General features: G+C 46.3%; 1 protein-coding gene across 1 annotated transcript in view; it reads left to right on the forward strand.

The window, feature by feature from the left end:
- Positions 1 to 6,152: 6,152 nt before the first annotated feature.
- Positions 6,153 to 17,862, forward strand: part of LOC122927566 (AP-3 complex subunit sigma-2) — an 88,450-nt gene continuing 76,740 nt past the window's right edge. Inside the window, exons 1-2 of the mRNA XM_044279510.1 lie at positions 6,153 to 6,338; positions 6,415 to 6,506. Of these exons, the coding sequence (XP_044135445.1) occupies positions 6,216 to 6,338; positions 6,415 to 6,506 (215 nt within the window). The 5' untranslated portion in view covers positions 6,153 to 6,215. The remainder of the gene's footprint in view (positions 6,339 to 6,414; positions 6,507 to 17,862) is intronic.

Here is a 17,862-nt window from a genome sequence, read left to right on the forward strand (position 1 = left end):
CGATACGAGCAGTGTATAATGTGATTGAAATATGAATCCCGCCAGAAAAGAGGCAATATGGACAATCACAATACATTAGTAAGTGCCCAGATAGGGAACCTGTCATCTGGATTTTGGGTATAGAGCTGAGGACATGGGCTGCTAGATGGCCGCTAGCACATCTGCAATATACATTCCCCATAGCTCTGTGTGCTTTTTTTGTGTCAAAAAAACAATTTTATAGATTTTTGTGGGGAGCTTGGCTGTGAGCTGAATTATATCATCCCCAGACCGTGTTCACACCATAGGTAGCGTAGTGGTAGGACCCCTTGCCATGCTGAGAAACCGTGACGTGGTGCATGTGGGCTCCGATATCTCCATGACTGGAATATATTGGCAAAAGTCTCAGCTTTTAATACCTTTACTTATGTCTTGCCAGCATAGTCAGTGTTATATCTGTTTGGTGCATTCTCTCTGTGTGTTCTCTATGATTGCTACATTCTGTGTAGTTTGCTCTTGTGGTGCATGTGGACCGCGTCGATATCCTCCATTGTATGCATATTTTGCTGGGGTTAGTCGATTACTGCGGTCCACATGCGGTCGGGCTGCTCCCCTAACTAAAGACACGCTACAGTGTCATGGGCTGAGCAGCTCCTCCAGAATTGCCACTAAATTTTTTTGTTTTTCATTTTCTGTCTTGTTCAATTTTATAGATACAGTTGCAAGAAAAAGTATGTGAACCCTTTGGAATGATATGGATTTCTGCACAAATTGGTCATAAAATGTGATCTGATCTTCATCTAAGTCACAACAATAGACAATCAGTCTGCTTAAACTAATAACACACAAATAATTAAATGTTACCATGTTTTTATTGAACACACCATGTAAACATTCACAGTGCAGGTGGAAAAAGTATGTGAACCCTTGGATTTAATAACTGGTTGAACCTCCTTTGGCAGCAATAACTTCCACCAAACGTTTCCTGTAGTTGAAGATCAGACGTGCACAACGGTCAGGAGTAATTCTTGACCATTCCTCTTTACAGAACTGTTTCAGTTCAGCAATATTCTTGGGATGTCTGGTGTGAATCGCTTTCTTGAGGTCATGCCACAGCATCTCAATCGGGTTGAGGTCAGGACTCTGACTGGGCCACTCCAGAAGGACTATTTTCTTCTGTTTAAGCCATTCTGTTGTTGATTTACTTCTATGCTTTGGGTTGTTGTCCTGTTCCAGCACCCATTTTCTGTTGAGCTTCAGCTGGTGGACAGATGGCCTAAGGTCTCCTGCAAAATGTCTTGATAAACTTGGGAATTCATTTTTCCTTCGATGACAGGAATCCGTCCAGGCCCTGATGCAGCAAAGCAGCCCAAAACCATGATGCCCCCACCACCATACTTCACAGTTGGGATGAGGTTTTGATGTTGGTGTGCTGTGCCTCTTTTTCTCCACACATAGTGTTGTGTGTTTTTTTCCAAACAACTCAACTTTGGTTTCATCTGTCCACAGAATATTTTGCCAGTACTGCTGTGGAACATCCAGGTGCTCTTGTGCAAACTGTAAGCAGCAATGTTTTTTTTTTTTTTTTTTTTGGGACAGCAGTGGCTTTCTCTGTGGTATCCTCCCATGAAATCCATTCTTGTTTACTATTTTACGTATCGTAGATTCACTGACATGGATGTTAGCATATGCCAGAGACTTTTGTAAGTCTTTAGCTGACACTCTAGGATTCTTCTTCACCTCATTGAGCAGTCGGTGCTGTGCTCTTGCAGTCATCTTTACAGGACGGCCACTCCTAGGGAGAGTAGCAGCAGTGCTGAACTTTCTCCATTTATAGACCATTTGTCTTACCGTGGACTGATGAACAGCAAGGCTTTTGGAGATACTTTTATAACCCTTTCCAGCTTTATGCAAGCCAACAATTCTTAATCGTAGGTCTTCTGAGAGCTCTTTTGTGCGAGGCATCATTCTTCTTGTGAAAAGCAAACCCAGAACTGGTGTGTTTTTTATAGGGCAGGGCAGCTGTAACCAACACCTCCAATCTCATCTAATTGATTGGACTCCAGATGGCTGACACCTCACTTCAATTAGCTCTTGGAGATGTTGTTAGTCAAGGGGTTCACATACTTTTTCCACCTGCACTGTGAATGTTTACATGGTGTGTTCAATAAAAACATGGTAACATTTAATTCTTTGTGTGTTATTAGTGTAAGCAGACTGTGATTGTCTATTGTTGTGAATTAGATGAAGATCAGATCACATTTTATGACCAATTTGTGCAGAAATCCATATCATTCCAAAGGGTTCACATACTTTTTCTTGCAACTGCATGTAAATGAGGCAAGTAAGAAGCCCAAGGAGCTGTTACTAACGTTTCCGGAGCCAAGCCGCACCCACTGTGAAGGAGCCCCGCACCGCCCCACATACTCCGAATCTCCTCCTTGCTCCTCGATGTCACAAAGCTAGCGCATGTGCAGTGTCGGCGCAGTGTTCCTTCCCTGTGCCGACATCAACCTTAAGGAACAAACTGCGCATGCGCTAGCTCGCGTACTGCAAGATTACGGCGCTCTGGCTTTGTGACGTCGGGTAGCAAGGAGGAGATTCGGAGGATGCGGGGAGGTGCTGGGCTCAGAGTCAGAGAACGCTGGACTCATCTCTCAAGCATGGAGGAGACAGGACTCATCTCAGGTTAATTTGGATATGCATCAAATCGTTTTTTTAACACAATAAAAGCACACAGAGCTATGGGGAATGGATATTGCGGAGGTGCTAGTGGCGATCTAGCAACCCATGTCCTCAGCTCTATACCCCAAATCCAGGTGACAGGTTCCCTTTAAGTGAACAGCCTGTTTTGGGGCCTTAGTGACCAAGTAATTTTTTACATTTTTTTTGGTGTAAAGAAAAGTCTTAGTTCCCCATAGCAACTAATCAGGTTTTTCAGAGCTCCTTTGGAAAATGAAATGTGGAATCTGATTGGTTGCTATAGACAACTAAGCCAGATTTTCTTTTACACCAGTTTTGATAAATCTACCCCACAATGTTCTGGCAAAAACACCACTGACCTGAAAAATGCAACAAAAGCCTTAAAAGTGACACAAGCAAAAAAGAGAATAGAATTATCTGGCCGTACCATCTTTGGTATAAAAAAAACTATTCAAGGAAAAAAAGCCACAAAATACTATGTGTGAAACCAACGTAATAATATTAACCAGAAGATGTCACCTACATATACAGGGGTATTTGCTGAGTGCATTTCATGTGCCGGTGTTAGCCAAAGTGAGCTGGAGTAGGATGCTCTGGCGCGCAGCCGATAATACATTCCCTTATAGTGTTGAAATGATGGGTAAAAAAAATCTTCCTGGCCACTTGAGCAAATAAAGAATTCAAGCAATTAAAGGGTTAAAACCTAAGGGTAATATACAAATAAATGTACACTGTTTCCAGCTAAATGTATGTGGAATGGACTCTCTTGATGTAATCCCACAGGGCAATATGTAAAGCATTCCTTTTGGTTATTTAACCTACTGCCCACTAGATGGCGTCATCTACATACTGGCTGCAGTAGAAAGTCATGTATTTTTTTCCTTATAAATTGTAGGGATAAGGCCGGGTTCACATCAGCACTTGCATTTCCGTTGTTCTGGTCCGTGGTTCCACGCTTTTTTCTTTTTTAACTCTTTTGTTTGAGATTTTTGCAGTAAAAACGCTGAAACCAGATGTTAGCTATGAGGCAATAGGATGTGATGAAACCTACTACTGTGTAGCTTTTTGATTTCTCTTTCTCTTCCTTGACATTTTTTAACATCCATGACTGTACATGGAAATATAAAAAAACAAATTCCGGGTGTCAGAAGATGGTGACACAAAGCAAATGATCTTTTCGGAGTTCTTAAAGGGGTTCTGCAGTTTTTTTAAACTAATGATCTGTCCTCTGAATAGATCATCAGCATCTGATCGGCGGGGGTCCGACATCCGGTACCTGGCAGTAGCAACGCAGCCTTCTCGCTGTTAACTGCAGGCCCAGCGACGTCACGACTAGTATCAATGGCCTGGGCGCGGCTAAGCTCTGTTCACTTGAATGGAGCTTAGCTGCACCCAGGCCAGTGATACTAGTTGTGACGTCACTGGGCCTGCGGTAAACGGTGAAAAGGCTGCTGCGCTACCGCCCGCGCCGCTGCCTTCTCAAACAGCTGATCGGCAGGGGTCCCGGGTGTCGGGCCCCCGCCGATCAGATACTGATGATCTATCCAGAGTATAGATCGTGCAGAACCCCTTTAATTTTCAAAAGTAGTAACGCATAAGAAAACCTATATAAACGTATCGCTGTAATCACGCTGAGCCAGAGAATGAGGCTGTCATGTCCAATTCAGCGCACAGTGGACGCTGTAAAGACAAAAGCTGCAAACAATAGCGTTATTGCATTCTCCCCCAAAATTTCCAACCCTGCAAAGATTTATTTTCCAATGTCGGCCGCTTTCACATGAGCGTATTTGCAGTGCGTATATGGCCCAGATTTTTTTTGTTACCGGAATCTGCTGCTGATGTTAAGGAATAGAGCTATTCACAGGGGCTTATAATTTCCGGCAGTATTTGAAGTCCGGGTTTTATGCACATTTGTTTCCAAATCCGCACATTACAGTCTATGGGAGTGCATCAAGTATGCAGGGAGGAAGGAACATGAGTGGAAATCCTGATGCAATACTGAAGGTATATCATCAGGAATCTGTGCGTCATCCAGAGCCAGAATATGGACAGATGTCAATACGCTCGTCGGAAGGTGGCTATACGTGGTAATTTAAATGGTTCCATAATAAAAAAAATACAACTTGTCCCACAGAAATAAGCCTCATCCGGCTCTGTGAATGGTAAACAGTTACAGCTCATGGATGGCGGGAGGAAAAAAAAAGAAAGGTTTATGGCACCAAGGGGTTAAGGTTTTTTGGCTGCAGATTCTGGTCGTCCCTGCTGTCCTGTACGGTGACCTGCTCACTGCGACGTCCACAGCGACATTACGACATGGCCAGAGCCTGGATCTTGCACAGGGCTGCCAACCAGAAGTACTCTTTTTCTGACAACTAAGGGTACTTTTACACTAGCGTTTTTCTTTTCCAGCGCTGAGTTCCGTCCTAGGGGCTCAAATCCGGAAAAGAACTGATCAGGTTTATCCCCATGCATTCTGAATGGAGAGCAATCCGTTCAGGATGCATCAGGATGTCTTCGGTTCAGTCTTTTTGACTGATCAGTCTTTTCAGAAAAACGTAGCATGTTATAGTTTTACCTCCGGCCAAAAATCCTGAACACTTTGACTGAACGCCGGATCAGGCCTTTTTCCCATTGACTTGGCGCCGTGTGTTCAGTCAAACCGGATCCGGTTTTAAAATAAATGGCGGATCCGTTTTTTCCAATGCATTTTTTCATTGTGATCAAAATCCTGATCAGGATTCAAATGTAATCCGTTTTCAGACGTTTTTCCGGATCCGGCGGGCAGTTCCGGTGTCGGAATTGAACGCCGGATTTAAACAACGCTAGTGTGAAAGTAGCCTTATCCCAAAATCAGGGACAATGACATTTTTTACGGACAAATTGGAAAAGAATAATGAGTGATAACAATTATAAGCAGTAATGGCCAGTTCGCGTTGTTTACCAGCGAACACATGCGGGCTGCCATCTTTTCTCACAAGTCTGGCGATGCACAGGTAAGCCCTTACCTGTGCGCGAGCCGGTGTGAAATTAAATGCGCTCAACGGGAGCCTTCATCGGGCTGTACTCAGAACTGCCTGCTCCCGTTGACCGCATTTGATTTCACACCGACTCACGCACAGGTAAGGGCTTACCTGTGCATCGCCGAACTTGTGAGAAAAGATGGCAGCCCGCATGTGTTCGCTGGCCATCACTGATTCTAAGTAATACTCATTACCAGCACGTTAATGAGGATAAATACCACCAGAATAATCACAGTGACACAAGTATTTTTTTTCCCTGAATAAGTCCCTTTTATTTACAGACTGTCCAGAAATGTCTGCGGTCCTTTCAGGTGACATGGGAGGACATGGAGACCCTCTTTCCGTGTTGTGGAGAGTCATTACACCGCCGTTCTCCATTATACTGGTCACTTTCATAGATGACTATCTCTTGTACCGCCCGCTGTCTCCACAGTGACTGTGAACTGAGGAGAACGCGCGCTCCCACGTGACCGGAAGTAGCTCCGCTGGGGGGGCTGTATTGAGAGGGACCGGATGTTGTTTCCGGGCCAGGAGCAGGGATTCTGGAGTGAGAGCCGCGGTGTCAGGATGATAAAAGCCATTCTGGTGTTCAATAATCATGGGAAGCCGCGCTTCATGCGCTTCTACCAGCACTTTGTGAGTCCCCCTCCCCCACGTAGTGCTCCGGGGCCCGGGCTGTCAGGGGGCTAATAGCTTGTGTGCTCTCTTGTAGCCGGAAGACATGCAGCAGCAGATAGTGAGGGAGACCTTCCACCTGGTGTCCAAGAGGGATGACAATGTCTGCAACTTCCTGGAGGGAGGAAGGTAACAGTGAAGGCACAGAGCACCCAATGAGCACACAGACATACAATGGCGTCACATAGACTGCTGTGTGCCCTGACTCCCCAGTGACAGCTGTCACTGCTTCTCCTGGGAACTGCCACCATGGACCATGCATGGATTCACCTGGTGAGGTGGCCAGCACTAAGGCTGGTTCACATCACGTTTTATGCCTCCATTTGACATATACGTTAGGGGAAAAAAAGGATACAAAAACGCAGCACACCACGTTCGTGTATCCTGCACAGTCCGGTAAAAAAAATATATACTTTTTTTTTACACTGGAACTCTAAGGTGAAGGTATGCCACTGTATGGCATCAGTCTGAGGCGTCCGTTTAACGTTTACGTTAGATAGGAAAAACATGTTGTGAATAGTGTTGAGCGAACTTGTGTTTTAAGTTCGGCGTCTAAAGTTCGAGTTCAGGTTATCGAAGTATCCCGTTATGGATTCTAAATTCCGTTATGGTCCGTGGTAGCGGAATCCATAACGGGATACTTCGATAACCCGAACTTTAGACGCTGAACTTAAAACACAAGTTCGCTCAACACAAGTTGTGAACCCTCCCTTACTGGCTGGCAGCGAATGGAGACTTGGCTGTGCAGATGCGCAGCTCTCTCCATTGACTTCTATGGGAGTTTCGGAGGCAGCAGAGCATCCCTCATTTATATTATATCGTGTGGCTGCGCCATAAATGCCCACAGTGGGAATACTCGTTAAGGCTACTTTCACACTGGCGTTTTGGCTTTCTGTTTGTGAGATCCGTTCAGGGCTCTGACAAGCGGTCCAAAACTGATCAGTTTTGCCCTAATGCATTGTGACTGGATCAGTTTGCCTCCGTTCTGCTTGCAGCATTTTGACGTCCGTCTGACCAAACTGAGCCAAACGGATCTGTTCTGACACACAATCTAAGTCAATAGGGATGGATCCGTTTTCTATGACGCAATCTGGCACAGTAGAAACCGGATCCGTCCTCCACTGACTTTCAATGGTGTTCAAGACTGACCCGTTTTGGCTATGTTACAGATAATACAAACAGATCCGTTCTGAATGGATGCATGCGGTTGTATTATCGGTGCGGATCCGTCTGCGCAGATCCATGGCGGATCCACACCAAACGTCAGTGTTAAAGTAGCCTTAGGTTAAAAGTGTATTCCAGGAGTAGAGTACTGATGACCTGTCCTCAGGATAGCTCACCATGTACAGCGCTGCACATTATATAGTGGCCGTGCTTGGTATGGCAATCCAGGCCTATTCACTTGGATGGGACTGAGCTCCGCATGGGACCCATGAACATGACATCACTGGCTTGGAAAGAGGCCGCCAGAACCTCTTTAAACAGCTGATGGGTGGTAGTTCAATTCATTAAAATAATAACCAGGCCTTAAAGGTAGGGATCGACCGATATTGATTTTTTTTTTTTAGGGCCGATACCGATAATTTTTGAACTTTCAGGCCGATAATTTATACCGATATTCAGTGAATTTTCATTTTTGAAAAAAAATAAATTCCCACACATCTGCTGAAAGTGAATATGTTTATTGTATCACTCTATCAGGGTGAATAGGACATCACACTGTCCCTGCTGCTTTGTGCACACAGCAGCATGGCACTTACCATGGCAGCCAGGGCTTCAATAGCATCCTGGCTTACACTGCTGGGGTGCCGATCGGAGGAGGGGAGAGGGGACCCTGTGGCCACTGCCACCAATGATTAATACTGGGGGAGCGCTCTGCGCCACCAATGTTTTTAATACTGGGGTGGGGGTTGCACAACGCCAACAATGTTTTTAATACGGGGGTGGGGGGCACACTGCGCCACCAATGAAGATAAATCACATTTATTCATATACAGGAGGCGGGAGCTGGCTGCAGAATCACATAGCCGGCTCCCAACCTCTATGACAAGTAGCTGCGATCTGCGGTAGTTAACCCCTCAGGATCGCGGCTACCAATCATAGAGGTCGGGAGCCGGCTATGTGATTCTGCTGCCAGCTCCCGCCTCCTGTATATCAATGAATGAGAGATTTATCTTCATTGGTGGTGCAGTGGCCACAGCCCCTCACCTCCTCTTCCCATCTGTCCCTCCATTGGCGGCAGCAGCAGCACAGGGGGAGGGAGACACTGCTTCCTTCTTCCCTGTGCTTCTAAGGGAACATGGAGAGCGCTGACTGCAGCGCGATCTGTGTTCCCCATTCGTTATCGGAATATCGGCAAAATAGATGCCGATAACTGTCAAAATCCTGAATATCAGCCGATAATATCGGTAAAACCGATAATCGGTCGATCCCTACTTAAAGGGGTAGTCCTCTCTGAGACACTGGGGGCATATCTCTAGGACAGGGATGGGCAAACTGCGGCTCTCCAGCTGTTGTAAAACTACAAATCCCGTCATGCCCTGCTGTAGGCGGATAGCTGTAGGCAGACTGGGCATACTGGGAGTTGTAGTTTTACAACAGCTGGAGAGCCGCAGTTTGCCCATCCCTGCTCTAGGATATACCCCCATTTTCCGATAGGTGTGGGTCCCAGAGTCTGGGTCCTACACAGAGAACGGAACTGGGAATGTGTTAGCCGGAGTACCCTGGATCCAGCCACCATCGAGCGCTCTCCCCATAGTAGTGAATTGGAGTGTACCGTGCTTGCGCAGCCAACTCTCCCATTCATTTTTTGGGCCAACGGAAGTAGCCGAGCCAGTGCTGCGCCATGGTGATCTCAGTGAGGCAGGTCCTGCTCTAAACCTGCCTATGCCGTTATGCATTTATGTTCAGGAGCGCAGACCCCGCACATATAGTGTGCTGCTCCTAGTCATCTCCATGTGCAGCAGCAACCGGTGGCAGGAAGAGCAAGCACACACCTATATGTACCACCTAATCAAGGTCTCCTATTAGATAGCTGGGGCAAAAGTGCACATGAATGCTACACCCAAGATAGGAGCGTATTCACAAATGAAGGTGCCACTCCTTCAAGACAAAAAAAAAATCACGGAAGAAATTGGTTGCTGATGCAAATAGAGGTGACTAGGAGCAACACACTATATGTGCAGGGTGTGCTCTCCTGAATTTAGATGCATAATGGCATAGGTAGGTTTAGAACAAGACTTGACTGACTGAGACCACCGTGGCTCTGGGTAGGTGGGCACAGATGTGTTTTGATCAAAATATATTGGCTAAGAGTCTCAGATTTTATCATTAGAGTGAGTGCTTAGTCCATATGTTATCTTTGCATCTATTGCTATAGTGCAGGGATGCTCAACCTGCGGCCCTCCAGCTGCTATAAAACTACAACTCCCATCATTCACTGATGTAGGCTGTCCGGGCATGCTGGGAGTTGTAGCTGGAGGTAGGGGTGGGCGATATGGCCTAAAATCTATATTGCGATATAATTTTAAGCATGTGCGATATGCGATATATATTGCGATATATTGTTTTCTATAGTGGGGGGGGGGGGGTGTTTAAATTTTATTTATTTTTTACTTTTTATTTATGAACTATTGGCCTCCTTAAGGGCTAGAACCCTTGTCATATTCACCCTAATAGAGCTCTATTAGGGTGAATAGGACTTTACACTCTCCCTGCTGCCCTGTGCATAGTGCACACAACAGCAGGGAGCTGACCATGGCGGCAGCCTCTGATCTGCCCCCCCAGCCTCTGATCTGCCCCCCCAGCCTCTGATCTGCCCCCCCCCAGCCTCTGATCTGCCCCCCCCCAGCCTCTGATCTGCCCCCCCCAGCCTCTGATCTGCCCCCCCCAGCCTCTGATCTGCCCCCCCAGCCTCTGATCTGCCCCCCAGCCTCTGATCTTGCCCCCCCCAGCCTCTGATCTGCCCCCCCCAGCCTCTGAATCTGCCCCCCCCAGCCTCTGATCTGCCCCCCCCAGCCTCTGATCTGCCCCCCCCCCCAGCCTCTGATCTGCCCCCCCCCAGCCTCTGATCTGCCCCCCCCCAGCCTCTGATCTGCCCCCCCCAGCCTCTGATCTGCCCCCCCCCCAGCCTCTGATCTGCCCCCCCCAGCCTCTGATCTGCCCCCCCCAGCCTCTGATCTGCCCCCCTTCCCCAGCCTCTGATCTTCTCCCCAGCCTCTGATCTGCCCCCCTTCCCCAGCCTCTGATCTGCCCCCCCAGCCTCTGATCTGCCCCCCTTCCCCAGCCTCTGATCTTCTCCCCAGCCTCTGATCTGCCCCCCTTCCCCAGCCTCTGATCTTCTCCCAGCCTCTGATCTGCCCCCCTTCCCCAGCCTCTGATCTTCTCCCCAGCCTCTGATCTGCCCCCCTTCCCCAGCCTCTGATCTTCTCCCCAGCCTCTGATCTGCCCCCCTTCCCCAGCCTCTGATCTTCTCCCCAGCCTCTGATCTGCCCCCCTTCCCCAGCCTCTGATCTTCTCCCCAGCCTCTGATCTGCCCCCCTTCCCCCAGCCTCTGATCTTCTCCCCAGCCTCTGATCTGCCCCCCTTCCCCAGCCTCTGATCTTCTCCCCAGCCTCTGATCTGCCCCCCTTCCCCAGCCTCTGATCTTCTCCCCAGCCTCTGATCTGCCCCCCTTCCCCAGCCTCTGATCTGCCTCCCTTCCCCAACCTCTGATCTGCCCCCTCTGGTAACGCAAACCCCCCCTCCCTCCCTCGCCAGTATTAATCATTGGTGGCAGTGGCCACAGGGTCCCCCCCCCCCCCCATTGGTGGCAGTTTGCAGTTCCGATCGGAGCCCCAGCAGTGTAATGCTGGGGCTCCGATCGGTTACCATGGCAGCCAGGAGTCACGCTGCTGAAGTCCTGGCTGCCATGGTATGTTAGTGAGCAGAGAGCAGCGCATTATACTCACGTGCGCTGTGGCCGCCGGTCGCTCCTTCTTCTCATAGGTCTGTGCGGCGCATTGCTAATGCTGTAAGCATTAGCTATCCGCCGCACAGACAGAAGGAGCGACCGCCGGCCACAGCGCACGTGAGTATAATGCGCTGCTCTCTGCTCACTAACATACCATGGCAGCCAGGACTTCAGCAGCGTGACTCCTGGCTGCCATGGTAACCGATCGGAGCCCCAGCATTACACTGCTGGGGCTCCGATCGGAACTGCAAACTGCCACCAATGATGGGGGGGAGGAGGGGGACCCTGAGGGATATGGCCGGCACATTCATTGGTAGTGCAGTGGCCACAGTCCCTCCCCTCCTCCTCCTCGGTCCTCATTGGTGTTCAGCGGCAGCCGCGCACAGTGGGGAGGGAGGGACTCCCTCCTCCTTCCTCCTCCCTCCGCTGTGCCGGCCGGCTCAGAACATGGTGCGCGCGATCATATCGCGGTCCGGCGATATGGCGAAAATCCATATCGTGGCCCAAATTCATATCGCCTATATCGCCCACCCCTAGCTGGAGGGCCCCAGGTTGGGCATCCCTGCTATAGTGCATTATTTTCTGTGACTTTAAAGTTATAAGTAATGTAATAAAAACTTCCAAGAAGCCATTATTTAGCATATATTGTGCACACAATAAAAAAAAATGCACCTATTAGGTATCCTTGCAACCATAATGGTCTGAAGAATTAATTCATCACGTTTAGTGTGAAACACGGTATAAAAAAACAATGGCTAAAATAGTTTTATTTTCTATATCTCCACAGTAAAAATAAATTCTATAAATTGCACTGTAATTTCTGTGTGCCCAGAACAATGCCAAAATAAATAATAAAAATGTCTGACAGCCATGGGCATCTGACAGCCATGTAAAAGAAAAATGTTACGGCTGCTGAAATGCAAAAATCAAAAAAATGTTGCTGGTCATTAGTTGGTTAAAGGGGTTATCCAACCCCTAAAATGCCCCCCCATATGCCTTGAGCCCCTCGCACTGATTGTTCTTACTATGCTCTCCGACACCCCCCTCGCTTGGGACGCCGCTGCATCTCCCCGTCACGCAAATGAAAACATCTGGTAACGGAAGGTGGCAGCCAGTAGCAGGCCGCGACGGGGATGAGCCTCCCTAGCATCACCAGTGATGCTAGGGAGGCCCGTTGCCAGCGCGGTCTGTTATTGGCTGCCACCCCAACACTGCATGTTTTCATCTGCACGATGAGATGCAGCAGCGGCCGTGGGGGCGTCAGAAGCAACGCGAGTGTCTGAGAGCAAGGTCAGTACAACCTGTATGAGAGGCCCGGGCATATAGGGGGGGGGGGGCATTTTAGGGGTTGGATAACCCCTTTAAAGCCTACCTAACCTTTCAACAAACTTTGCATTAATCAGTAGTACAGACTGTACCATGAGGAATAGTACTATTTCTCGTCATTATATCACTTGCATTTTTTAGGAAATTTCTCATATGCATGCTTTATCTTTAGTTTGCTCTTCTCTCAGAGATGGTGGGTGGAGACTAGCTCCCGTCCACAGTACACAGAAAGTAGAGAAGAATCTGCTTCCTAACTTCTTCATGAGTAATTTAATCCATCACAGAGTTGGTCCATCGAGAAAAGCATTTAGCAGGGGAGCGAAGGAGAAGTGAGAACTAATAACAGGAGAACCAGACCTTTCTCTCTGATAAGATATATTACAAAGTTTCTTATGGTCATATATTGTATGGATTTATGCAATGTTGTGTGAATAATTAGTGACAATTTAAACAAGTCATGGGTTCAGATGTCTGCCCACTAATTCCACACATTATTCTGGTGGGTCTCCCATATACGTGTGTGTTATATGTATATATGTGTATATATATATATATATACAGACGTGGACAAAATTGTTGGTACCCTTTGGTCAATGAAAGAAAAAGTCACAATGGTCACAGAAATAACTTTAATCTGACAAAAGTAATAATAAATTAAAATTCTATAAATGTTAACCAATGAAAGTCAGACATTGTTTTTCAACCATGCTTCAACAGAATTATGTAAAAAAATAAACTCATGAAACAGGCATGGACAAAAATGATGGTACCCCTAACTTAATATTTTGTTGCGCAACCTTTTGAGGCAATCACTGCAATCAAACGCTTCCTGTAACTGTCAATGAGACATCTGCACCTCTCAGCAGGTATTTTGGCCCACTCCTCATGAGCAAACTGCTCCAGTTGTGTCCGGTTTGAAGGGTGCCTTTTCCAGACTGCATGTTTCAGCTCCTTCCAAAGATGCTCAATAGGATTGAGGTCAGGGCTCATAGAAGGCCACTTTAGAATAGTCCAATTTTTTCCTCTTAGCCATTCTTGGGTGTTTTTAGCGGTGTGTTTTGGGTCATTGTCCTGTTGCAAGACCCATGACCTGCGACTGAGACCAAGCTTTCTGACACTGGCTAGTACATTTCTCTCTAGAATTCCTTGATAGTCTTGAGATTTCATTGTACCCTGCACAGATTCAAGACACCCTGTGCCAGACGCAGCAAAGCAGCCCCAGAACATAACAGAGCCTCCTCCATGTTTCACAGTAGGGACAGTGTTCTTTTCTTGATATGCTTCATTTTTTCGTCTGTGAACATACAGCTGATGTGCCTTGGCAAAAACTTCGATTTTTGTCTCATCTGTCCACAGGACATTCTCCCAGAAGCTTTGTGGCTTGTCAACATGTAGTTTGGCATATTCCAGTCTTGCTTTTTTATGATTCGTTTTCAACAATGGTGTCCTCCTTGGTCGTCTCCCATGTAGTCCACTTTGGCTCAAACAACGACGGATGGTGCGATCTGACACTGATGTTCCTTGAGCATGAAGTTCACCTTGAATCTCTTTAGAAGTCTTTCTAGGCTCTTTTGTTACCATTCGGATTATCCGTCTCTTAGATTTGTCATCAATTTTCCTCCTGCGGCCACGTCCAGGGAGGTTGGCTACAGTCCCATGGATCTTAAACTTATGAATAATATGTGCAACTGTACTCACAGGAACATCTAGTTGCTTGGAGATGGTCTTATAGCCTTTACCTTTAACATGCTTGTCTATAATTTTCTTTCTGATCTCTTGAGACAGCTCTTTCCTTTGCTTCCTCTGGTCCATGTCGAGTGTGGTACACACCATATCACCAAACAACACAGTGATTACCTGGAGCCATATATATAGGCCCAATGGCTGATTACAAGGTTGTAGACACCTGTGATGCTAATTAGTGGACACACCTTGAATTAACATGTCCCTTTGGTCACATTATGTTCTGTGTTTTCTAGGGGTACCATCATTTTTGTCCATGCCTGTTTCATGAGTTTATTTTTTTACATAATTCTGTTGAAGCATGGTTGAAAAACAATGTCTGACTTTCATTGGTTAACATTTATAGAATTTTAATTTATTATTACTTTTGTCAGATTAAAGTTATTTCTGTGACCATTGTGACTTTTTCTTTCATTGACCAAAGGGTACCAACAATTTTGTCCACGTCTGTATATATATATATATATATATATATATATATATATATTTATTTATTAGGGGTGCACCGAAATTCCAGCGGCCGAAAATGGGCCTAATCCATTTCGGCCGATATTGGTACATATCGGCAGAAAATATGGTTGCCTATATACGTTCGGGCGGCCCGCCGGCGGCGCCCCTCATGCTGTGTTTCCTAAACGCTTGCCGCTCTAAAGAATCTCCGGCTCAGTGCTGCGCAGCCTGCTGTGTCTGCTCTGTGCTACTGCTGTTGTTAGTGTAGCATGGCCGAGCTCTGTTCGTTCCTTTCAGTCCGGCCGGGTACAAGAAACAAATGCTCCTGTACCGCGGACCGAACAGAGCTCGGCCACGCTACACAGGCTACACTAGAGTTGACACGGGGGGGGGGGGGTAAAATGAGTGACAAGGGTGTGTGTAAAATGAGTGAGTGACAAGGGTGTGTGTAAAATGAGTGACAAGGGGGTGTGTAAAATGAGTGACAAGGGGGGGGTGTAAAATGAGTGACAAGGGGGGGTGTAAAATGAGTGACAAGGGGGGGGTGTAAAATGAGTGACAAGGGGGGGGGTGTAAAATGAGTGACAAGGGGGGGTGTAAATGAGTGAGTGACAAGGGGGTGTGTAAAATGAGTGACAAGGGGGGGGTGTAAAATGAGTGACAAGGGGGGGGTGTAAAATGAGTGACAAGGGGGGGTGGTGTAAAATGAGTGACAAGGGGGGGGTAGGGGGTGTAAAATGAGTGACAAGGGGGGGGGTGTAAAATGAGTGACAAGGGGGGGGGGTGTAAAATGAGTGACAAGGGGGGGGTGTAAAATGAGTGACAAGGGGGGGGGGTGTAAAATGAGTGACAAGGGGGGGGGGGTGTAAAATGAGTGACAAGGGGGGGGGGTGTAAAATGAGTGACAAGGGGGGGGGTGTAAATGAGAGTGACAAGGGGGGGTGGAATGAGAGTGACAAGGGAGGGGGTAGAATGAGAGTGACAAGGGAGGGGGGTAGAATAAGAGTGACAAGGGAGGGGGGTAGAATAAGAGTGACAAGGGAGGGAGGGGGGGGAGTGAATTTTTTTTTTTTAAATAACCACTTTGGGTGGCATTGTGTGTATAATATCTATGTATCTGTTTAACTTTATATTTTAATTCACTTTCCTTTTTTTTTACTTAAAAAAAGTATTTTAAAAGTATTTGGGCAAAAAGGCAGTTTCAGTTTTCGGTCAAGGGCATCCTGAATTTTCGGTTTCGGACCAGAATTTTCATTTCGGTGCACCCCTAATAAATAAATAAATATATATATATATATATATATATATATATATATTTATGCTGAAATTAACACAGTATGCTGTTAGCTGTGCATTAGATAACCCAGTTGCATGTTTGTGCCTCTTATGATTTTGTAGCGCTACTAACTCAAGGTTCAGATTATCTTCCAGTATCTCACTGTTTATTGCAGATTGGCAGGTTAAACCTCTGACATCATCATCACCGGTCACTCCTCCGAGTGACATACATTATCTTATTTAGGTTTCATTTCTGACTCCCTCGATGTAGCTATCTCAATAACCTCCATAAAACATAGACCCTGGGGAATTTGATCGTAATCTGACTGCATTATACTTAATTTTACACTTATGTACCTTCAGTCAAGCCTCCCTAAAAGGTTAACCCTTATAGATGCAAGGGAAGGAATTTCACATTGGTTGGATTCTGCTTTTGATGTATGTTAAGTCTGGGGCACATTAAGAGCTTTCCTCTAAGGCTGTGTATCCTCTACTGTATCATATATCAAACGTAAGTCCGCCAGAGATTATGATGAGGATTAAGAATGTCAAGTGATGAGTTTAGAACAAATTCTAGTCCCTCTGACGTGCTTGGGTGTGACAGGCTGGACACCATGTATCAAGGCACCCTAAAGCTATATACCCTAAACACTCGGTCTAGGGCACAGAATTGGCACTGGTCATTTGGTTATGTTCTTCCCCACTGATTACAGGAAATAAAAACTGAGAAACCATAGGCCTCTATGCAAATAGAAAGATTATACTTATGGATGAGCTGTGGTTACTTTGACAGCTCGATCTTATTGTGCTTGTGTAAGTCTGCCCTTATGCTTTCTGCCCCCCCCCCCCCAAATTATCTGTAGTTGACAGTTTCCATAAAAAGTAAAAAATTGGGCTGAGCACTAAAATACTGGAATACTGCATGTATAAGGTCATAGATTAGTTATTCTCTGCAAAGCATACACAATAAAAAAACTATATAAAACTGACATATAGCAATTACGGACATAAGATAAATTCAGCATAAAATGGATCCAAATAAATGTGATGATATAATGCAATATAATCTCACTTGATCCTCTCACATGAAGTAGTTAAATGCATTTAGTAGTAGAATCAGCAGGTTTGGTGTGTGTATCCAACTCAGGTTATAATGGTGAGTGTGTGTATACACCTCAAGTTCAGTTTGCCTGTGTCATTAATAGATTAATCGGCAGGTGTGTTCCTCCACCTGTAGGAATATACCCACACTATTCCAAGACAGATTGGTAACAAATGAAGCGGTCATAGGTAATCTAATCTATAAAACAACCATAATATAGGCAATATGGCAGAAAGATTTGCGGTGTATGTGTGGCGTCCCACTATATCGCACTGCCTAAAACGCCTTTTACCTTTCCGAACGGCTTCTATTGCTGTAAATGTCCTTTGTGAACGGGCCCGTTCATATAATTCTCAATTGACCAGGTTTGTGGTGAGTATTACAGGGATCTCAAGGTGTATAATGCAGCCAGTGTCCGGCAACACCAGGGAGTCAGTGGGGTTCCAGAGGGATATCTTTCAATCTGGATTTTTCAAAGAAGACGGTGGATAAAGGCAAATATGTTGTTGTTCATCCGTACATACAGCAGGTCCTAATCAAATGCGTTTTGGGGTTTCCACTATACCCCTTCCTCAGTATTCATATAGAAACCTCCCTTTAAAGTAAACCAGTCACCTCATCTGACATGTCTGTTT

This window comes from Bufo gargarizans, chromosome 2 (assembly GCF_014858855.1).
Source record: "Bufo gargarizans isolate SCDJY-AF-19 chromosome 2, ASM1485885v1, whole genome shotgun sequence".
Classification (NCBI taxonomy): domain Eukaryota; kingdom Metazoa; phylum Chordata; class Amphibia; order Anura; family Bufonidae; genus Bufo; species Bufo gargarizans.